This window comes from Fukomys damarensis, unplaced genomic scaffold (assembly GCF_012274545.1).
Source record: "Fukomys damarensis isolate Sample0158 unplaced genomic scaffold, DMR_v1.0_HiC HiC_scaffold_23, whole genome shotgun sequence".
NCBI lineage: Eukaryota > Metazoa > Chordata > Mammalia > Rodentia > Bathyergidae > Fukomys > Fukomys damarensis.
In genome coordinates, this window is record NW_022900935.1 from 21,501,658 (window position 1) to 21,524,514 (window position 22,857).

The 22,857-nt window shown below is 50.5% G+C and overlaps 1 protein-coding gene across 9 annotated transcripts in view; it reads left to right on the top strand.

The window, feature by feature from the left end:
• Nucleotides 1-22,604, top strand: part of Stpg1 (sperm tail PG-rich repeat containing 1) — a 45,806-nt gene extending 23,202 nt beyond the window's left edge. For 5 of the 9 annotated variants that reach the window (XM_019209002.2, XM_019209001.2, XM_010633793.3 and 2 more), the window contains exons 4-9: nucleotides 1,067-1,195; nucleotides 4,783-4,953; nucleotides 9,108-9,216; nucleotides 12,315-12,480; nucleotides 18,609-18,802; nucleotides 20,727-22,604. In XM_019209002.2, the coding sequence (XP_019064547.1) occupies nucleotides 1,067-1,195; nucleotides 4,783-4,953; nucleotides 9,108-9,216; nucleotides 12,315-12,480; nucleotides 18,609-18,802; nucleotides 20,727-20,803 (846 nt within the window). In that variant the 3' untranslated portion in view covers nucleotides 20,804-22,604. Of the gene's footprint in view, nucleotides 1-1,066; nucleotides 1,196-1,995; nucleotides 2,612-2,916; nucleotides 2,981-3,008; nucleotides 3,183-4,782; nucleotides 4,954-9,107; nucleotides 9,217-12,314; nucleotides 12,481-18,608; nucleotides 18,803-20,726 lie in introns of those variants that run through there. The other 4 variants (XM_019209006.2, XM_010633834.3, XM_019209007.2 and 1 more) reach the window with 4 other exon arrangements.
• Nucleotides 22,605-22,857: the final 253 nt, after the last annotated feature.

The window sequence follows — 22,857 nt, forward strand, 5'->3', positions numbered from 1 at the left end:
CACTTAGCACTGAACTCAGGACTGCCGCTTACAGCAGTGGGACTTCGGGCAAAACCATCCCCCTGTGCCTCGGGGTCTCCATCTGTGAAATGGGCACAGTGAGCCCTTCCTCACTGAGTGATGATGTAAACAGACTAGCTTGGGAGAGCTCCTGGTGCTCAGTAGGTCTGCTGTAAACTCTCAAATAGCAAAACATCCTCTCCTTTTACACCACTCACGGGGCCAGCCTCTGCCAACACTGACATCCTCCTGGCAACTCACGCAGGAAAGGAGCTGCAGCGGCCGACACAGCTGAGCTCAGCACTGCGGCCTCCTTCCCAATGTACTTGCCCCAGTCCGCACCAGAGCCCCCCACCCTCACCCCGAGCTTGCCTTTTTTTGTCTGTGAGTCACAACACGGACATCCTCCTGGCAACTCACGCAGGAAAGGAGCTGCAGCGGCCGACACAGCTGAGCTCAGCACTGCGGCCTCCTTCCCAATGTACTTGCCCCAGTCCGCACCAGAGCCCCCCACCCTCACCCCGAGCTTGCCTTTTTTTGTCTGTGAGTCAGAAATGGTCTCGTTTGGAACCAAGATTGTTTTTGTTTCATTTTTGCTTTATAAACAGAAACACTCCCTGATTTCTCTTCTCAAAGGCTGGAGGAAGCTGAGTCAGGCGGGGTGTGGTTAATGTGAAATCGGCCACCCTTCCCTCACCATGGGCTCTGCTTACCCAATCCCCGCACGCTGACTTGCCCATCAGTCACGTTTGGTGTCCGTTTTTATCCTCATTTCTCTAATGACACGAAAAAAGAGCAGCTTTCTTATGCCATGCAGCCTGGCATAGTGGAAAAAGCATGGCGGAAGGAGGCCCAACCTGGGCTGGAATTCCTGCCCCATCCCTCGGTAACTGAGGCAGAGATTGGGTTGGCTGGGAGTGGTGGAGCTGGGCTCTCATCCACCAAGTGGCAGTGGTGCCTGTCTTGGAGGATTATGGGGAGGCTTAGTGTTAATGAGTGCAGAGCTGGTGGAAAAGCACAGTGGAATTCACGTATCCTCATGACCCCACATGCTCTTCCCTTTCAGAATGATGTGCCAGGCCCCGGGTCCTATAACATTGTCCACCGGTCTCCAGTGTTCTGCAGTGTCTCCTTGTCCAGGAAAGGGACCTGCACTTTTCCTTCTACGGTGAGAGCCTTTCTGGGAGAGCAACTGGTCAGTAATTTCCTCCAATCGGTGTATAATCATACATCGAGTGGTAGTCCTTTCTCTCCAGGGCCTGTGTTCTGATTAGGAGAGTAATCACCATCTCCGATCTCATGCCCACAAGTTCCACTGTCATTCATTGCCAGGGTGGGCGGAGAAGCTACAGGGATATGCAGGACTCAATTATCCAAACCGATTTTGTCATCATCGATTAGATTAAGCAAGCATCTTCCTGAGAATTTTAGGCACGCTAGGGAAACGTTACTCGGGTACTTCTTGCGAGAATAGGAATTTTACTCTTGATTGATTTAATTGAGTTGTTCAAATTATTGAGAAATCTGATGGGACCTAAAAGAAAACACGGAGTGGAGCTGAAACTTATTGATTCGTGACCCTTATTTCTCTTTCTCATGCAGCGTGAGACTTTGCCTTTACTGAGGGCTCTAACAATGAAATAGCTATTTGAGGTTGTACCAGTGACCCTGGCCAGATCCAGGAGAAGACAGTCTTCTTCTATTTTGTTGTTTTTGCCGTGCTGGGGATGGCAGCATGTGTGAGTTATGCCTCAGCTTGATAGTCCTTTTCTTAAAAATATTTGTAAATTGGCAAGAAAAATAGATGACGCAAGGCGGATGAGTCTAACAAGGGCAGGGCTAGCTGGAGCAGAAGAGTGAAAAAGAAAGCAAAGCCAGATTCTAACATTGTCAAAACACATGTGTCTCCCTGTCTCTTGAAAGGTTCTAATGATCTCTTGCACAGATGTATTGATGCCTGACGTTGGGATTGATACATCTTTTTTTTTTCTTTAAACTACGCAAAGGGACCCTTTAAGACACACTGAATACAACTGGTTCTTATTGGATGTCAAATGTGGCAGAGCTGAATACTCCAGGAAAAATCAACTTTGGAGTGAACTCCCCATTACCAAAGAAGCCGAGGCTGCACATGCCCCCAGGAGTTCACAGAACAGCCCGGCCTCTATTTTTCTGCTCCCTCACCCCCCACCCTGCTAGAAAAGACTCAAAAGCAATCAGCAAAAGGGGTGCCGTCTCACGACGTCCTGGCACAGAGAACAAGCCTTAGGATCTAATCCTGACTCAGCTGCGGGAGTCTTGATGTGACCTCAAGCACGTCACCCTTCTGTGTCCCAGTTGCCTCATAAAAGCGGAGACTCCCTGGAGGCGCTGGGCGATTGCAGTGAGCAAAAACACTCTTTGAAACTGCAAAGCATTATACACATGCTAAATATTATGATTGGTACCACCTGAGTCACAAATAAGACTTCCTGCAACGCCCAAGACTTCTCTCCGAGAACTTCTTTGCCAAACAGTGGCACTGCCTCCTCCTTGTCAGTGCCAAGAAAGAGACTGCATTGGAACCCATGATCCGTGCCCTACTGGAGTTCACCTGCAGTTTACTTTTCAAGTGAGAAATCCGGTCTGTCTGAAGCCTGAGAGAAGATCTGAGTATCATAGCATCTAATCAGGCCTTTCAGGGCTTTGAAAAATTCAGAACCAGACCCAGAAGAAGGCAGACATTGCGTTGGCCTCCCTTTGATGGCCATGGGAGTTTGTGTTCCTAAACACTTAAGTTTCTGTATTCTTGGGGAGGGGCCTTGTGTGGTGATGGGGTCTGTCAGGAGAATCCCTACATCTTCCCTAGCTTCTATATAATCCGGAAGAGAATGTCTTACCACTCCCTTTCCACATGTGGTACCTTTGTACTTCCAGATCCCAAGACTCTGAGGGAATTAGACCTCATCAGAGAAAGATCACCATGGCCCGGAGGAGTGAGGTGATGGGTGAGGCTGACCAAACAACTCTGTGGGTCTATAAATTTTAGAAACTTCCTGATGCCTGTTGGAACACTCCACCCCACCTTTTGAGAAGACCTGTCACCTCTCTAAGTTCAAATGATATAAAGTGCCTCATTAATACACTCCAAATCTGTGCTTCAGAATTGTACACAGTACTGACTAGGAAGTTAAATGGGGCAGGTGGGTGGAGACTTTGGCAGCCTTTCTCTGTATGCATGTGGCAAGAGTGGCATGGAGAAGTTAGTATGTGTCGGAGAGAGGTTCATAAACACCAGCATGTGGCCAGATTGGAGGCCACAGTTTGGACAGCTAACCCAGGGGTGTGGAGTATTGGTGAGTGAGTGTTAATTTAGCTAACCTCTGAGATGAATCCTTTTATGATACCTTACAAAACTTGCCCTTATTGGGAATATTTTAGAACTTTTTTCCAAAATGTAAAAGTAACAGATTTTTTTAAAGCCAAAAAAGATTCCATGATCCACTAAATTTGCCATGACCCTGGGGCCATGCTGTCAACCCATTCCTCTTTGGAATCAGGTATCTGACCATTCTGTAGGGAAACAGACCGCCTGACTGTGAATGTTGGTCTTACCATTTAAGTAGCAGAATTTTGTTTTCCTCGTCTGTAAGGTGGGAGTGATCACAGTATAGTACCCACCACTCAGAGCTGTCGTGCAGATGAAAGGAAACAAAAAGTACACGATAAACGATTGGCCAAAATGCACAGGCAAATGTATTCACAAAGCTGGGGGAGTCCTTACTTCTGAGAACATCAACAGATCGCTATGGTTAGAAGGAGGCAGAGTGGGACACAAAACCGGGTTAAGCTCTGAATGAGAAGACTTCAGTGTCTGGAAGTTCACCCACCGGCAGACCACTGTGGTCCGTGAACCAGACCTGAGAATCATCACCACCAGCACAGGGCAAAGTGGGGCCCGGAGCTCAGGCCGCCCCTCGGCTTCCCTCACATCCTGCACTCATATAGTCATTGACCCCATCAAGCCCAGGAAGCCCGGATAATGTTCTCAAGCTTTCAGCCATCAAATTATGGGAAGTGTTTTGTTTTATCAGACTCCAGTACTTGCCATCCTCTCCAAGGGTAAAGTGATGTTATCGCAGAGTTTCTATGGCTTTTGTCCCTGTTTGTTTGGCAAACACTGATTCTGTTTGTTTGTTAACTGAAAATATTTTGTTGTGGCTTCCTGAAAGGTAGGATATTGGTTCTGTTGAAATAGCAGAAAGATCACAGGGTTTCATGAACACAGTAATTCGCTGGGTGAGGGTAGGAGGCACAAGTGCTCGGGGAGTCTTGTTCGACCTTCTGACTCAGATGTGGGAAGCATCGGTGTTTAGGCCATTTGGGACACTTAATCTTAGGGACAAGATGTGAAATTTCACGCAGGAGGAAAGTCTCAGTCGGGAGAAGAGAGTCTAAAACCTCCCACTGCATGAATTACCCAACAGCTGATGAATCAAGTGTGCTTGGCCCGGGATAGGACTGGGTGGAAATGCGTTTATGGCAAAATTATTTTTGCCAAGTCCCAAACAGAAGATGAATAATTTGAGTTGGTTTATAGTAGCCAAACAGGCCTGAACTCGCATTTTCCAAGAGCAAATGCTCCATGCCTGAGGTCAGTTTATTATTGTCACCGGCCACAGTATCCCCTTTTAGAAAATGCTTTTAGACCTGGTCCTGGGCACCATCTTTTTGACACCTGACCTTGAGAGCTGTAAGTTTCCATGACAATGCTGATTTCTCTATCTTTTTCTCTCCCCACAGAGTGCCCGATTGGACACCATTATTTCTAAATATCCTGCAGCTAATGCGTACACTATCCCATCTGATTTTGCTTCAAAGAAAGACTTCAGCAATTCTTGTTCCAGCATGTTCCAGTTGCCAATCTGTGTGAAAGCACTCAAATCTGAAACTCCTGCCCCAAACCATTATAACGTAAGAGCACCGCATAGACCTGCTAAATGTGAACTGGACAAATGGCTTGCTGAAATGAAAAGGAGGGGAGCTTAGGAAAATAGTACTTGAATTCTATTTGTCAGACAGGTAGCATTTGTTGTCTAACCAATGGGTACTAACTCCATGCAAGAATCCAACAGGGACTTTGCTGATCCCAGAGAGCGGTGTGGGCAGCATGGAGGCCAGTGGGCAGCAGTTGGATGATGTCTGCCCTGAAAAATACCTTTATCCTAATCATTCCAGTCACATAACCTTTCAGGGACACAGTTTTCTCATTTGTAACGATGGTGCATTATTTTGTACTTTATCCACCCATTCACTATTCATCGAATTTTTAGGGTTTTATTGGGCAAATCAACTTCTACCTTTCCATGTCAAAAGATTTTTTTTTTTAAACGACTACGCTCTGCCAATTATGCTACAGGTAGGTTCGGGTTAAATCTCAACCTGCAATCTAACTGCATGGCCTTGGGCAAGTCCCTTAGCCTTTTCAGGACTTAGTTTATTGGGCTGTAAAAGCGGGATATCTGTTTACCTCATAGTGTGAACGCGGGTATGAAATGGCATAATCCCGGCCCGGGCAGATGCACACAAGGACTACTACACAGCATATACAGAAGGCTGGGGCAGGCTTTGGGCAGGTCGCCCACCCCCGGCGCCACGAGGGTAAAGCAGAATTAATGATCCCTGCCCTATGGGGTCCTTATATGAAGCCAGTGAGACAAGTGGGAGAGCACTCTGAAATGTGGGTAATAGGAGTTGAACAGAAAATAGTGACGCTACTGTGTGTATTTAAAAGTATTTGGGCCTTTCATTACTTCATTTTTCAATCTCCTCTTTTGCAATATTTGTAAACCATATTTATTTTTCTAGCTACAGGGATCTCGCCCGTCTCCCATGATTGATCCCATCCGTTCTCATGTGCTCCAGCCAATCTGAGTCTGAGCCAAATGGAACGGGATCCAGCTGTGTTGTTTAAAATCTTCTGGTAGCCATATTGAAGCAGTAAAAGGAGCAGGTAAAATACATTTTCACAGTGTATTTTACTTAACCCAGAAGACCCAAAGTATTATTTCAACATATAGTAACGTATAAGTTATTAATTAGATATTTGAGGAAGATTCTTTTCTTGCCCTGACTCTATAAAGCCCAGTGTGTATTTTGATAACCATATTTCCAGGTTCAGTAGCCACAAAGACTCATAGACATGCTGCACTGCGGGTACAACTCCAGAAACTCTTCCCTTAGGGTAACAGGGTGAATGCAGTGATGGCGGTGGTGTACTCTTCATAGTCTAAGTGATAAGAGTTATTGATTCATTACATTGAATACTCAGGAGAATCCATGACATAGATGATCTTATTCTCAATTTACAGAAGAGGGAAGCTGAGGCTCAGAGAGGTGAAGGGACTTGCCCTAGGTCACCCAGTTCAAAGGCATCAAACGATGCCTTTGGCATCAGTGGGCACAGATGGAGAGCTGGTGAATAACTGAGTCTTGCTGTTCCAGTCCTGCCTGGCTTCCCTTCATGAGTTCTGTTTCTACTCTGTGCCAACCTGGTGGTACAGTTGTATTCAATGGGGAACTTAGTCAGAACTGGTCAGACAGACACAACAATTACAAACTGTGGTCAGCTTTGAGCGAGAAACCTGTAGGAGAATAGGCAGGAGGTACAGAGTTGGCGGTAGCACCCTTTGGACTTGGCGGTCAGAGAAGGCTCAGGGGCTAAGACCAAGAATTAAAAGCAACACCAGACTTGTGCAAAGGTCCTGGGACAGCAAAGAGCTGCCCAGGAGACCTCCAAGAAGGTGGGATGGCTATTCATTGTGAGCTAGCAGTCAAGGGGAGGTCAGGCAGACAGGCAGTGACCCGGTCAGCACATCCCAAAGACCCCGGGGGGGGGGGGTTTGCACTTTGTTCTCTGTCCTGGGAGCCCATGAGGGGGGGGGTTTGCACTTTGTTCTCTGTCCTGGGAGCCCATGAGGGTGGGAGTGTGGGGTGGCGTGATCTGAGGTAGCTGCTATGGGGAATGACTGCATGGGTGCTGGAGAGCGAGGCTGGAGACTGTGAGGCTGACAGCAGGCTGTAGTCCATGGAAGCACCACAGAGGTGCCCAGCCTTCATTGTGAGAGGGCAGGGCAGCAAACACATGACAGACGTCTGTGACCTCAAGGGACAGACCCTGTCTCCATCCAAATGTTAATCTTCCCAAGTCAGACTTGTGTCCTCCTGCCCACAGATCAGCAAACAGTAGGTGCACGGGTTTGTTCACTGCAATTATGTTTTGCCCTCTAGATTTATCTTTTCCCAGTTTTTACATTGTATTAATACATGGTTGTGTCACGTAATGATTGCACTACCTGTGTGGAGTTGGTACGTGTACTTAGCACATTTTAATCCCTTCTCATCCCCTTTCCTCCCTTCCCATTTGGAAAAGATCTCCCTCCCTCCTTCCTATTATTTACCTGTTATGGTTCATTATTATTTTAACGCGACTCTGAGTCTAACACGTGCTCATCATAAAACATGTCCAAGCGCTATGGAAACCCACAGACTGCCAGTGGAGGACCCCTGTAAGACTGGCTCCAAGGTGACCCCTCGCCGACGGCCAGGTGTGATTTCTCTCAGACCTCCTCCCTGGCCCCTCACACAGAATCGGGATCTTGGGCTTCTCTCCATGGCAGGCCCACAGCTCCGCTCCCGCTCCATTCCCTTCTACCCTGTTGAATACTTTTCTAGTCTAAAGGTGAGATTCTTCCCATGTCACAGTGTATACAAAATGCCCCCCTTTTTGGTGGCTTTTCTGTCTGGGTGAGAAATAAAGCTGCAGTGCTGTTTTGTCTGCAGGAGGCTTTTTTTTCCCCTCCCAGGAGAACAATGGGGGAGTCAGCTGGCGGGAGTAGAAATCCGATAATCTTGTTAGCCATGCTGTGCTTTGAGGTCTTTTGGGCCTCACTTCGCCTGGGCCACCGCTACCCCCCACCCCACTTCTCCTTTCCAGTCCTTTTCCTTGGTACCATGTTATTACCTTCTCTCTGGTGACCTGGCTCCTCTCCCGTGGCCAGTAATTAGCCTGCCCATCTGGCCTTTGTGTTTGCCCTCTCTGCATGCAGTTAGGACCCTGGGGAAAGCAAAATTCCTCCACTTTTGTCAACACCAAATCAAAATGCCATCTGCGTTTGTCAAGAAACATTTTTTTGACAAAGGAGTATCGCAGAAAAATTAAACCATCCTGCCCAGTAAACAGTTTCACTCGTTCAGTAAATATTCCCAGGGAGCGATGGCAGGCACGGTTTTTATCACCTCTGTTATCTATGAACATAGGAGACTGGCTGCAAATTGGCATTAAAAATATTTGTGACTCATGTGTAACAAAAGAATGATCTTAGGAGTTTGTTTTTTCCTATTAGTTTTAGAGTTCAGGACATATGGGGCACCCTCAAATGCGCATTATGTAGAGAGGCAAAATTCTTAATTTCTGGTTAGTCCAGAAAAATTGAGCCAAGGGACTGCTTACACTCTCAGATGGTAGGGTTCTCGTGTGTGCCCCAATTGCTCTGTTTATAGAGAGACTGTTTGAACAGTGAGGAATGCAACTAGGGATCAGGGTGGGGACAGGTAGCACTAAGTATTCTGAAAAGAATAAAATCAGTAAAAACATGATGAGAAGTAATTTATGTGTATAGCATTACCCCCTTAGAAAAACACACATTCCTATAGATAATTTCCGATGACCCTCGAATCCCCTCCCACACCCCACCACTCTCTGTAGCCAATACAGCAGAGAATTATCAGGCCCATTTTACAGATGAGAAAACCCAGGTTCAGGGAGGTTAAACAGCCTGAGCAGGGTCACCCAGGGACTGTCGTCGGCACCACATCGGGTAACCAGACTGGCTGGGGATCACAGCTCTTTTGAGCTGGGACAGTTGTGAAGGCACAGTGAGCTTGACTTCCCAGCTCCTGTCTGTTCACTTATTAAGGACAGGTTTAAATTTGACTTGTTTTTAAAACTCAGATTTTCCACCTGCCCAGGCAGAGAGAGAGGAGAGAGAGAGAGAGAGAGAGAGAGAGAGAGAGACAGACAGACAGACAGACAGGACTGAGCATACCAGGTGTTTTTCCTCCCCCAGGCTTCCATCTCTTGCTGCCAGCAGCAAAATAATGTGTCCGCCCGAGCTGGGTTTATGTCCAAAACCCAGAGGGGATTGTTCGCTGCCGCTGACTCAGGACCGGCTCCAGGTGAGCAGCTCCTTTCACTGCCCCTCACACTCGGGTCACCAGTTCTGAGAGGCAGGCACCTATTTCTTTGTAGGGTGTCTGTGTGGATGAAGTTAGGCCTTAGGGAGGAGGAGGAGGAGAGGGGTGAGAGACTGGCTCTGCCAGCGGGTGCGTGGCTGGCCCTGGAAATGTCCCCAGCAGCCCTTCCTGCCCCTCCTTGTGTCCAGGCTGAGCAGCTCCTCAAAAGCCTGCACATTCACCTGCTTCAGGTGCCATAGCAGCCCCCGACCAGGGAAGGAGACAGAGTGAAAGTTCAGCCCGCTCCTTTGCCACTGACTTGCAACTGTGCCTTGGGATTTTGTCACCTCATCCAAAGGCGGTGGGTGTAACAGAGCCAGCAGCAAAATAATGTGTCCGCCCGAGCTGGGTTTATGTCCAAAACCCAGAGGGGATTGTTCGCTGCCGCTGACTCAGGACCGGCTCCAGGTGAGCAGCTCCTTTCACTGCCCCTCACACTCGGGTCACCAGTTCTGAGAGGCAGGCACCTATTTCTTTGTAGGGTGTCTGTGTGGATGAAGTTAGGCCTTAGGGAGGAGGAGGAGGAGAGGGGTGAGAGACTGGCTCTGCCAGCGGGTGCGTGGCTGGCCCTGGAAATGTCCCCAGCAGCCCTTCCTGCCCCTCCTTGTGTCCAGGCTGAGCAGCTCCTCAAAAGCCTGCACATTCACCTGCTTCAGGTGCCATAGCAGCCCCCGACCAGGGAAGGAGACAGAGTGAAAGTTCAGCCCGCTCCTTTGCCACTGACTTGCAACTGTGCCTTGGGATTTTTTTCACCTCATCCAAAGGCGGTGGGTGTAACAGTTTTGTTTCCTGACCTGCTCTGCGTGGTGTTTCCATGCAGCGCTCACATGTCTGTCCTCACAGCTCTCTGTGCTTAGCCCTGATCTCCAGGTGTGGAGCTGAGGCTCAGAGGGTTGAAATGACTTGTCTAGTGCCACCCAGCCGTAAACGGCAGACCCAAGCCCAGAGCTGTGTGACCCAGGAACCCGCTGGCCTGTCTTGTCATGGGGCCCCTGGAACCTCTGGACCCAGCTTCTGTGCTTGTGCCACCCCCTCTGTACTACTGTATCAGCCTGTGGGACCCCCACCTCCTCTGCCGGAAGCCTCGGGCCCCAGACCCTGGAGGAGGGTAGGGAGGCTTGGCTTCTGCAGTCACACTCTTGCACAGGGGGGTGTGGAGAAAATTGCAGAGCCTGTCAGATTTCAGCAAATCCAGATTAAAGTTGAGAAGATCAGTCTGAAGCTCCAGAACAAACCCGGTGCTAATTAGGAGGCTCAGCCCAGGAAAGCTCCCGCCTTGCGTCATCTGAGGGCAAAGCCCTACCTCGTGTGTTTGCACAGAGGAACAAAGCCGGCAGCGCTAGGCATTGGCCGGAGTCCCTGCTGGTGAGCCCTAGGCTGTGTGCACCCAATAGCCAGGCACAGCTCCTTCTGGGAGGGTGTGGTGTCATCCCCAACTCTGTAATCCAGAGCAGGAGGAGGCAGCGTCCCAGCCCGCACCATGTGCCAGGCTGAATGCTTCAAAACTCCCCGGAACACATGCTCAGGAAGAAATTGTTTCTTTATCCCCATTTTATTTTATTTTATTTTTATTTATTTATTTTTTTGGTACCGGGGATTGAATCTTTATCCCCATTTTACAGGCAAAGGTGAAACCTAGTTCCCAAGCTGGGTGGTGCACACCTGTAATCCCAGCTACTTGGGAGGCTGAGGCAGGTGGATCATAAGTTTGAAGCCAACAGGGGCAACTTGGTGAGACTCTGTCCCAAAATAAAATAAAAAAGGACTGGTGATGACGCTCAATGCAAAGTGTCCAATTTGATCCCCAGTCCTAAAAGCAAGCAAAAAAAAAAAATGTAAAGAAAACTAAGCTAAACAAACAAACAATAAAACCTCTTTCCTTGTATAAATTGCTCAGTGTGGAATGGCTAAGGCAAAAGGTATGTAAGATATACAGGAATTTTTATGCTTGTGATCAAATTGCCCTTCAGTGCAAGGGTAATTTATTCTCCCTGTCTCAAGGCACCTGTTTTCCCTCACTTTTGCCATCATCACAGGAGGTGATCATTTCAATAAAATGTTGCTGATATGGATCCTATTATTGTTTTTTAGAACTTTTGCAATGGAAAGGAGAATTCTATTTAAAACAATCAAGATGGAATTCACACTGTTCTGAAAATTTGAAATGCTTCTAGGCTTTTTTTTCCCCCGCTCATGCATATTTTCAAAACATGTCCACGTGGCCTGTGGCCTTTTTCTGACGGTCAGGGCTGACATCCCATCAGATTGGCCCTGGCACTAACTCTGCCCCTGGACTGGGAGTTTCAGGCTGTTTCCAGGTCCTCAGCTACTGTTGTTCTGTGCACCCTAGTATCCAACCTTTTCATTCTGTTGAACAATCCAAGTTTCCAAGGAAGCTGGGGTCCCAGCGTGCAGGCATCTCGCAGGCCCTTGCCTGGTATTGCTGCTTTTATCTCAAATACCTGCACCCATTTTCAGGACTACTAACAGTTTAGGGGTCAGGCCCTTCCTTCACCCTGGCTCAGGGCTTTTCCCCACCTGAAGCTTTGTGCATAAATTGACGAGCTTCTTCCCCAGGTTTTTTAGCTTCAGCCTGGGCACTGGGACCAGGACTTTCTTCTCCGTACAGGGTGCCCAGCCAGTACTTGCTGCTTGTGTAATGTTTACAAGGTAACCGATCAAATGTTACTCTACAACCCTAAGACCCCTATGACTTGGAGCCACTATTATTCTTGCTCTGTAGAGGAAGGGGTTGGGCTTCAGCGAGGCTGAGAGATTTGTCCCTGGTGAGAGTGAGGGGTTGTGCTCATCTGGCCAGGCCATGATGATGAGCAGGTGGCTCAGCGTGTGACACGTGTCCTGTGCTCTCTGAGCAGGGGGCATAGCTCTGAGCAGCCTGGGCCGCTGTGCTATTCGATCGTCCTGAACTGACCTTGGTTGCCTTATAACTATCCCCTGGATGCTTAGGGTATGGTTCTGCTTTTTATTTTCTTGAGAAGCGTTCTTTATTCTGTCTTTTTTTTTTTTTTTTTCCTGTTTAGGGCATTCTGATGTCAACGAATCCCTTGTGAAGCAGTCGCCAAAGATATTAATGTCTTGTTTTAAATCAAAAACTGGCCGCGGATTGAAACTGACATCAACAGGACCAGGGCCCGGTTATTACAACCCAAATGATCACATCAAAGTTTCAAAAAAGTCCGTTATCCCGTGAGTCCTGATTCTTCTTCATCTCCCAGTCCTCATTCTTTTCTGCAGGGTGGTTCTGGGAGAGAATCCTAGAATGGGCAGAGGGGTCTGGGGGTCTGTGCTGGGCCACAAGCCCTCACTGACACATAGTAGGGGCTCAGTAAATATTTATTGAATGCATAAAATTAATTGATCAGTTTCTATGTTCCAGGAATTTAAAAGCTCGTTCAGTTATGAGGCCTATTGTAAAAACAATTACTCTTTCTTCACAGAAGAGGGTGGGCTTCAGGGAGGCTGGGATTGGCCTACAACTAATTTGAGGGCTGCAGACAGTCTGGTTCAGAGTCATCTGAAGTCCCCACAGCCCCATGGTACTGTGCTTTCTGAGCTCTGACATTATTCTGCTGTCATGGGGGCACACATAGAAGCAGTGTAGCTTATATTGATGGAGATTTAAAGTCCAAATTCTATAATTGGTCAGACTTTCAGAATTTGAATTTCCCCTCTGCTCTGTTTATGCTGTGTGACCTGGGGCAGCATAGTAACCTCTCTGAGCCTCCATCTTGTCTGTAAAATGAGAGTAATTCATGCTTCATAGGGTTGGTTTCAGAGTTTTCAATACTGTACATGTTAGATGTAAAGTGGATGCAAATGGTGGCTTAATTAACAGTGACACAAATTTAAAATTTGGAGTCTGATACTATGTTTCCATTTTAATATCCAACATGTTCAATGTTACTTTCAGCTTAGATGCTTAAAAATACACAATTATTTAGCCCTCAGATGGTTATGGAGCTTCTAGAGCTGATTGCTTTTGAGGTCAGTCCCATCACTGTCCAGCCCTTGTCCTGTGGAGCCCTTCAGGCAGCCTGACCATTTCGCTGGGGAGGGCGAGGCTGGGACTGAGAATAGCGCCACCTGGGCCCCTCCAGAGTGGCAGGCAGGTATCTGGGGCCATGGGCATAGGGAGCTGGAAGTCAGGTGCTCAAGCCCCCCAGGTGACACAGGGCCTGGAGGAGGAAGTCTGACCTCTGATGGAGGCCTGTGGGGACGTCCTTTTTGCCCTTTGGGTCTAGATGCTGGCAAAGGGCCAGTGTCGGGACAGCTCCCTCCAAACATCAGGGACTTCCTGCCCCCAGGCTGGCTTGGGTCACAAGCACAGCCTTTTCTCTCCTCCACCAGCAAAAGAGTGGCTGAGAGGCCGGGTGTAGTGGGTCACAGCCCCGACTGTGAATCCAGCTCTGCCTCCTCCCGAGAATTCGCCTCTCAGGGCCTCAGGCACAGCGGGGATGAGAATCTCACCTGCACAGGCTCCTGTAAGGATTCAATGGGGAGGAGCTGGAAAACAGAGGTGCTCTTTTCTCCACCCGACACACGCAAGCTGTGCGCATTTACAGGGTGCCCAGTGCTGTCTCAGCACACGTGGGTGTCATGTGCTGTTCACACTGGGGGAAGCGTCCCAGCCTCGGACAGCTGGCTGCTACTCTTGCTGTAGCTGTCCCCGTGCATCCCATAGACGGCGTAGGACATGGGATGCAGCTGCTTTTTGGAGGGACAGCTCAAGCCCTCAGTCCAAATCTGGGAGCTTCCCTAAGGAAAATGGTGAAATAAGACCGGAGAACACTTTGTTGTTGATTGTGTGTGTGCTGAGATGGAACTCAGGGCTTTACGTTCAATTTTAACCTTTTTACCAGGGAAGAGTCTTTCAGCTTTTGCTCAAGTTTGGAGGAGCAGTTTAAAATCATTCTCATTTTACGGTATTTTCATCAGCAGGCCCTTGGGGCTCTGGTTCGGTACCGGAGGCTGTGGGTGTGCTCAGGGGAATGGGACCCCGCACTTTCAGCCAGGCTCACCTGGAGCAGGGCAGCTCACAGAGAAAGCTGGCTGCCAGGGCCCGTGCCTGCGTGGCCACTTGCATCCCCATGGGAGCAGTAGGGAGCATCCAGAAAGGGTGACCCTGGGAAGCCTGTTGTTTTATTTAAAAAGCAAGAAGATAAACAGATGGGCTTTGGACTGTTCTCAGAAATTCTCATGCTGAGTGATGCAGGACGTGGGAGAACGGAAGACTGGATGCTGCCAGCTAGTGGGGCATCGAAGGGATGTCCCAGCTCCAGTCTGTCAAATTCTAGTCCTCATTCCTCCTGTGGCCCTGAGGGCAGAGAGGGACAGAAGTCTCCTTGGCCATGATCTAGGGCTGCTGGGTCCCCAGGAATGTCTGTGTTGCTTCCTCTGCATGGCCCTGTCACTTTTTTCCAGCCTCTGTCCACATCAGACCTGATCACCTGTGACCTCCAGGGTCCCGGGAGCTGTGCTGAGGAATCTCAGGTTCATCATCGTGTTCATCCCTTGGAAACCTTGGCAGCCTGAGCCACCAGGCTTCACACACACACACACACACACACACACACACACACACACACACAAGAACTGCCTCACTTGTCCCGGCTGGGAGTCGCTTGCTCTCTGTCCCTGGTGAGGGTGACAGCTTGCGGAAGAGTCTGCGAGCTCTGCTTTCTTCAGGATGAGGAGACCTGGGGTGGTTGGACCCCCACCCTGGGCATCATTAGTGCCGTGCTGCTGACACAGAGAAGCGAGAGGAAGGGTCAACTGACTCACGTGCTCAGGAGGTGGCCAGCAGGGCTGGGAATGGGCGAGGGTGGCTGTGCAGGATGAACAGGCTGCTCAGGACATGTGACACCTCCTGCTTTCCCCATGGGCTGGCCTGAGAACCTGGGAGGGGGAAAGGTCTCTCAGCTCCCAGGAATTCAGATTCATCTAACACCTTGTACCAGGGGTACTGTAGTTGCCAGGGTGGAAGGACATGGCCCATTGAACTCCCATGGTTCTACCCGAGCCTGAGAGCAGGTCCTTGGTGGCCCCGTGGGGCGTCACCGGACCAGGCTCATGGTGTGTCAGTGTTGGAGAACACGACAGGTGATCACGTCCTCTGGCCACCATACTGACTCAAAGCTGGGAGGCTCTATCAGCTCACAGGGCGTCTTGGGAAGCCAAGTAGGAGTCAGCCAAGGTTTCACTCCGTGAGGTCTTCATACCCGTCACGGTGGTGACTCAGGAGGTAGCCTGAGTCAGATAAAGGCTTTGCAGATCACAATAGTTCTTTCCTCTGCCACCTTCCAACCCCCGCTCCCAGAGAGGAGATGGAAGCCTCAGAGACAGGTTTCTAACCCTTTGGTCAACTTCCTGGAGCTCTTAAGCCATTAGTTTTGCACAGACATGGTCTTGTCAAGCCAGAGCTGGGGAACCAAGCCCCTTGGCCCTGCTCCAAGTCAGGTAATTACATCGGACCCACCTAAAGTTGCCGGGATTTTCAATTAGCTATGGGATGCTTCTTCCCAAGCAGCTGTAATCTGTCACCCACTCCCCCTGTTAAACAGATACTGCATTCCACCCAGAGGCAATCGGCTGCCTTTTAATGTTGAGAAAAATGGCCCCTTTCTCCCTCCCAACCCTGGGAATCCCCGAGGCAGAATGAGCCTGTGCCTGGGAGTGGATCGAGAGGGTCTCCCTCGGATGCCTTCCCCAAGTGACCTGCTGAGTCCTTGAGGACATTCATTATTTGGGGCCATTTGCAAACAGCTCACCTTGGAAGCTGCCAACACAGTTAATCAGGTAGTGGCCAACTCAGGACCTTTGATGGGAGTTTTCTTTCCACAGGGCAGGGCCAGGGTGGCTGTCAGAGCTAAGTGATGAGGCTCATAAAAGCCCGCTCTCCAGGAGCAAGGGGCTGCCTGGGTGTGATCTGCTCGACCTTCCTTAGTGATTTTCCACCCCACCCCAAGGCAAAGTCGATGCGAGGGGCCACCTTGGATGAGGGAAACAAGTAAGGTGGGATCCAGGACCCTTACTTGCTCCAACCTCTCTGCTTTTCTCTGCAGTTCAGCAAATGTCCTCAGAGCAGGCATGGGTGCCTCTATGTTGAGTCAGACACAATCTCGTTCCTTAAAACGCGAGGCAAGTACGCAGCATGGAAATCCAGGTGTTACAAACAGACGAAAGAATCCCCAAATGTCTGGAGAGGCAGACGCCTCGAGCTGAGGACTTGGCAGAGGAAGGGTCTCCTCGTGCCATCACCGCCTCTCCTCTGGAGAGCAGTGGGACTGAGGTCCACACTGAAGTGCAGTGCCTGAGCTGGGGCCGGCGTCAGGACCGTCTGCCTCCAAAGCCCATGAGCCTCAGACAGGGAGCCTTCCAAAGCCATCTCAGGGAGGAGGCAGGAGGAGGCTCCTGAAGCGTGGGAATGGGAAGAATGAATCAGAGTTTGCAGGGAAGGCGAGGGTTCCTGGCAGAATTCTCAGAGTGGCAGAGCAATGTCGTGCCAGGTACTCAGGAAGGAGAAGTGGGGGCACTGGCCAGTAGGCTGGGTTGAGCAGACGAAAGATAACTTTCGATTTGACTGCTCATTAGGTTGGTGGGACACAGGGCCAGCAGGCTGTAGCCACTTCCTGGTTAGCAAAGTGGCTGCCTCATGGTCTTCACAGAGAATGAGAGGTGACCCAGACCAAGAGGGGTCGGCATACACTGATTGGCTCAATCGAGCACTGATTTCCAGCATTTAAGCTGGTCTCTCCATGAGGCTCATCAACTCTGTGGGGGTGCTTTGAAGGGTGAGCCACACCCACAAGAGAGAGAAACCAGCCCTTATTTATAAGGGGAGAGGTTGCTGATTACACCCTGTAACCTGTTCTTCCGTGGAGAGTGGGGGATGGGGAGAAGTGAAGCAATGGGTCCCATTTCCTGTGGGCACCTTCGTTCTGAAATGTAGGCCTCCGAGCCGGCTGTTCCTCCATCACAAGGCCTAAACCTCAGGCAGACTTAGGGCAGCTTCCGGTGGGAGGAGGGTCCCGTGCCTCTGGGCGAGTCTGGTGTGAGGAGACTCAAACTCTCTCCCCTGAAGCTTGGTTGCACCCCTGTGGCAAAGCGATCATAAAAACGACTGTTTGTAATAACAGCTGCTACTTCTATTGGCATTTTCTGTGTGCTGGCACCACGGGAGGTGCCTCACATGCTTTTTCTCCATTATCGTTTCACCTCGATGAGGAGTGGGCATTCTTGTTCTTTGTTACAGACGCAGGGTACAAGAATTTAGGGGCCTTGTCCCAGGTCTCACAGCCAGGCAGTGGCATGACCAGAATTCAGACTCGGGTCTGTGTGACTCAAACTCAGTCCCCTTTGTCATGACACTTTCTCCAAATTGCTGGGCCCCTGAGATGTGCATTCTAGTGTCTCGCCAACTTTCTCTGTGATCCGAATGCCTCACTTTTTCTTGCTGGACACCAGCTTAGTTAACAAAATAAGGAGGTTGACTAGAGATCTCTAGGTCCCCCTGGCTGTCTTGGTTCCAGAAGATAGTAAGCCAAGGGCAGCAGGGTCCCAGGGGGCAGGAATCCCCTTCCCTCCTTTGCTTCAGGGTGACGTGAGCCTTCCCAGCTGTCCTGTGCTCGGAGAAACTTCTGTCCCCCTTTGATGAGAGACCTTGGGAGGAGTTTTGGAGATAAGGCAGAAGGAGGCGGCCCTTGCCCTGTGTGGTGAGCAGAGTGGCTGGACTGCTGACTCTCTGAAAATGGGCAGGCCCTGGAAGCCCGGTGGAACTGTGCATCAAGGCCTGATGAAGGCTCACAGAAAGGACCTGACCTGGAGTGTGGGATGGTTCTTCACATGAATTGGCCATGGCGGACATCACAAGTGGGTCACCAAGACCAGTGAGGCCTCATCTCACAGAGCTCTAGCCAGGCCCTACTGATCCATCGGAGTCAGCACACGAGATCAGTGCTGCCTTCCCCTCTTGATTGGCCCAGCGACAACGCTGTTGATATCACATCCTGAGTTCTCACTGTGTGTCAGCTCTGTCCTGAGTACCATATTTCAGGTGCATCATCTCATGCAACCCTGACCATGAGTCTACAGTGTAGGTTCTGACTGCTATGATCGCGACTGTGCTGATGAGGAAACTGAAGCCAAAGACCCTGGGCTTCCAAGCAGATTAGCTAGAGCACAGCTCAGGTCTCCTGAAGCTATGCCTGGACCTCCTGCAGACCTCCTGATGCTGAGCAGGCCTTGGCTGCATTTAAAGGTGGCATTTCCCCAGTACACTGCTTTAGTGACATCTTCCCATTTTGTCTTTCCCAAAGGAAAAACCCCGTCCTGAACTTCTCAGCCCAGCCCTCCTTGCCTCTGCCCCCGAAGCCACCTCTTCCAGGTCCTGGTCAGTATGAGATTGTGGACTACGCTGGGCCCGCCAAGCATTTCATCTCTAGCGCATCCTTTGTGTCCAACACCAGCCGGTGGATAATGGCGCCTTCCCAGCCAGGCCTCCCTGGCCCAGGTCAGAGGACTGTTTTAAATGATCGTAAAACCTAACCCGGGCTTGTTTGCCATTCCTGTGCCATCAAACACCACTGGTTTATAGGCTGTTTGCCAAACAGTTTATAGGGGTGAGAGCAGATTTAGGAGAGTTATCAGCTCATATTTTCAGAGTATAAAAATATTTTGTTTTTTAAGGTGAAAGGTTTCTTAGAGATGATCAGGGTCAGGGATTCATACTGAGGACCAGGAAGGTCCATGAGGTCACAGATGGGCTGTGGGTGGCCGGTGACTCTGGACTACAGATTTGGAGCGTGCAGATGCCCTACTATAGGGCCACAGCTCTTATCAGGTCATCAGCAAAATTCTTGTTCTTAAAAATATTTGAGCCACTGGTCCTGGTCTGGCCAACATGTTTCACAGAGAGGAGGGTTTCTTAGGTGGGTGTCCACAGCTCCAAGCGCCTTAGCAGCACAACAGAGGCCTAGGCACCTCCCCTCCACCCGACGCCTTGTTTGTGATGAAAGAAAACGATGTGGCTGCTCTGTAAAGCTGTGTAGCTCCACCCGCTTCCTACAGATGAGCTTAAGCAGTGACCCTCGTTGCCTCTCGGATCTCCCTGAGGGCTGACGTTGCATGGAGCTCACTCCCATAGGTGGCCTCTGAACTTGTCTGTTTGTTTGTAGCTCTCTGCCGCTCCCCTTAGCTATTACCAGTCCCTGACAATGGCTAGAGCTGGTGGCACTGGGGTTTGACAGGTGCGGCAGGTGAATGGGAGAGGAAGGCAGAGCTGGGATGCCCACTTCTCATAGAGCACCAAGGATGCTCCCAGCCTGGGGGGCTAAAGTGACAGGGCTGGAGCTCATCCCCAGAGGCATCAGTCTGGTAAGGGAGACACTCAGGGGTGATAAAGATGTCAGGGAGGTGGGGCAGGAAGAAAGTCATCCTAGCTTTGGTAACTTTGGCTTTGCAAATGCAACGATAATCAGACCAACAGGACAGCTCTGGTTTGACCCTGGGGTCATCTGGTTGATCCAGGAGAACATGATTTGGCCCAGCAAGTGTGTTCATCTCCATATAAGTAATGACCTCCAGAGGCCCCAGGACAGGTGAGGACCCGTGTCTGACCCTGTTTGGCCCCATCCTCTAGGAGAGTGTTGGCGAGCACTTTAGAGACCAAAAGCCCAAACTGAAGCCCAAAAGCCACTTACTTATGACAGAGTGTCAACAATTAAGCCTGAACATCTAATGCTGGGCTGTTGGGATGACTTGGCTTGCAAGCTGACAGAGGGGGCTCTGTGTGCCCACGGTGGCACGTGTGCCACAGGTGTGCCACCACTGCTTTAGGAACTGCATCTGAGTGTGAGGTGCCTGGCACACAGGTACACGTGGCTTCCCGCTGCTGTGTTCACCTCCTCCAAGGTGACATCCCTCACGGCTTCCAGGGAATGCAGACAGACTGGACAGCCATGGGCTCCCCTCAGAGTCTCCCCAAGAAGGCGTGCAGGGGACCCTCACTAGCCAAGTCACTCAATAGAGAAGAGTTTCCCATCACCTCAGGCTGTGGTCCCCAAGCCCTGCTTGTCTTGGCTGCTCCTGTCTTGCAGCTGTCATGGCTTTTACCTTTCTGGAAATTTCCTGACCAGATCAAAACAAAGTCTACCATGATAATCCTTGCTTCTTCAAGCATATTTCTTTATTCAGTGTAGTTTTTGATTTCTTGTGCAAAAATGTTTTGCAAATTTTGTTCATTAAAGAAGTTAAAAAGGGTTAAAGAATGCTGAAACCCATAGTGTCAGTTTGGCTGAGGCCAGTGAAGACCCATGTAAAAGAGGCTGAATTCCCCCTCCCCCAGGGCTCCCCTGTCCTTTCCAGTTCTGAGGTAGAAAGCTAGAGACTCTCACTTCTGGTCTTTCTCTCCTAAAACCGTCTCTCTCTCTCCTTAGCCACATACAAGCCCGAGCGCCCAGGGAAGCAGTCTTTCCACTACAATGAGGACAACATATGGGTCCCGGTGATGTAGTGACACCACAAGAGTTCAGGGAGAACCTTGACCCGCAGGTCCCCAATCCCAGCTCCCCAGGACATTCGCGTGTTTTGTTTGTGGCTGCTGACAAGGTGATCCTGCCCAGCGCTGTGGCCTGGCTGCTGAGGCGGCCTTCTCGCGAGCTGCCTTTGGGAGACTAACTCAGCACCAACTCCAGCCTTTTCCTGAGCAACAAGGAGTGTCCTGAGGCCCTGGTCACTTCCCCATGCATCCGTGCAGGTGGCTCTGGCGTGATTCTTCCACAGACTCCGGGGACTCCTGAAGTGTGGGCTCCGCAGAGGAGAGTCCGTCCTCCATGAAGGTAGCTGGTGGCAGATTCCCTGCCCATGGGCCTGGGGCCCAGCCAGATCTCTGGGGTCTGCGAGGGCCGAGGAGCAGACCCAATCAACTGCCCTTGGCTTCCAGACTCTTCCTGATTTCTAAGAGCCAGGAAGGGCCAGTGGCACCTTGGCAGATGCTCGAAGGTGTTGCCAGGCCCCCTGAACCTTCAATGGCACTTTCCAGAAGAACGTGGAAGCTGGTCGCCTTTACTCATTACTCACCGCTGTGGAGGCTGCGTGAAGTTTATAGGCTCTCCTCCAATAGATGTGACAGCATCCTATGGATCCCGGGCCCTGGAAACAGCTTTCCAAGGGGCAGGAAGGCCACCCTGTGCCCTGTGCCCACAGGCTGTCACCCCACCCTGCCTGCCTGTGCCTGCTCCATCTACCCCCGCGCTGACCACCTGCGCCAATGTCTGAGGGAGACTGGTTGACCAAGTTTGGCAGCTTTTAATGGATCCCTTCTGACTTGCCAGATCTTTTCCCCTCTGCAAGGGGAAGACGAAAGAACAGAGAACATCCTCTCCTTTCCCGAATACTGATGTTGTCCCGCACTGTTGTAAGCGGGGTCTTTGTGCACGCTCCCCACACCCCACACCGCATTCCCCCGCCAGGCTTTCACTTCCCCACGCTTCCCTTGGCTATGACCATGAGGGGCACTGCTGGGCCTTCCTGTCAGAATTGCCTGCTGACGGGCTTTCCCTTTGGGGAGGGTTGAGGGCGGGAAAAGGGTGGATGGTCTATTCCATTAAACTGAATTCTTGGTTCTCACAAAAGCTGGCCTTTTTGTCAACTTACATTTGAGCAGAGGCCTCGTGGCCTTGGAATGAACGGCAGCCTGGAGGGCCTTGCCAAGAGCGGCAGCTCTGGACTGAAGGGTAGGGCAGCCTCATGCATCTATCTGCACAGGCCTGCAGCTCCTCCTGGAAGGCAAGCGCTGGCAGGAGCGCAGGGGCTCCAGGTCCAATGCTTCTGGGGCTGTGGTGGGCGCTGGGGCTCCGGGGGCTGTGGGTGCTGCTGTCCCACAGTATTCGGAGCAACCCCAACCAATGGCTTCTGGATCTGCCACTGCCAGTAGGATGGGAAAATCTTTACATGAAACCTCCTGGCCACTCAGAGGGCTTCACCTCCTCTAAGTGAGTCAGGAGAGAGGGCTGGGGAGCGAAGAGCAAGCAGCTCTCAGCCAATCAGAATCCATGTTCCACAGCCCACCTGGCCAGGCTGGGACCCTGAGCTCAGAGAGTCCATTTTGTGGCCCTCAGCCTCTCTGAAGCTGTCACTGGCTACTCACAGCCCCATCCAGCGCAGAGGTCCCCGAGCCCCAGCTATTAGGCTCAACTCAGGAGCACGCCCGGGCCTCAAAGATCTGATTTAATTGACCGCAAAGTTCTGATTTAATTATCTTTATTAAAGTTCTTGTGTGACTGAGATTCTACCTCACCCCACGAAGAATGGCTGCTATCAAGAAATCACACAATAACAAATGTTGGCGGGGCTGTGGGGAGAAAGGAACCCTTCTCCATTGTTGGTGGGAGTACAGACTCGTGCATCCACTATGGAAATCAATATTGAGATACCTCAAAGAGCTGGGACTAGAGGTTCCACTTGACCCAGCCATCCCTCTGCTGGGTATCTTTCCAAAAGAATTAAAAGAATCATACCACAGTGACATATGCACACCTATGTTTATAGCGGCACAGTCTGTAATAG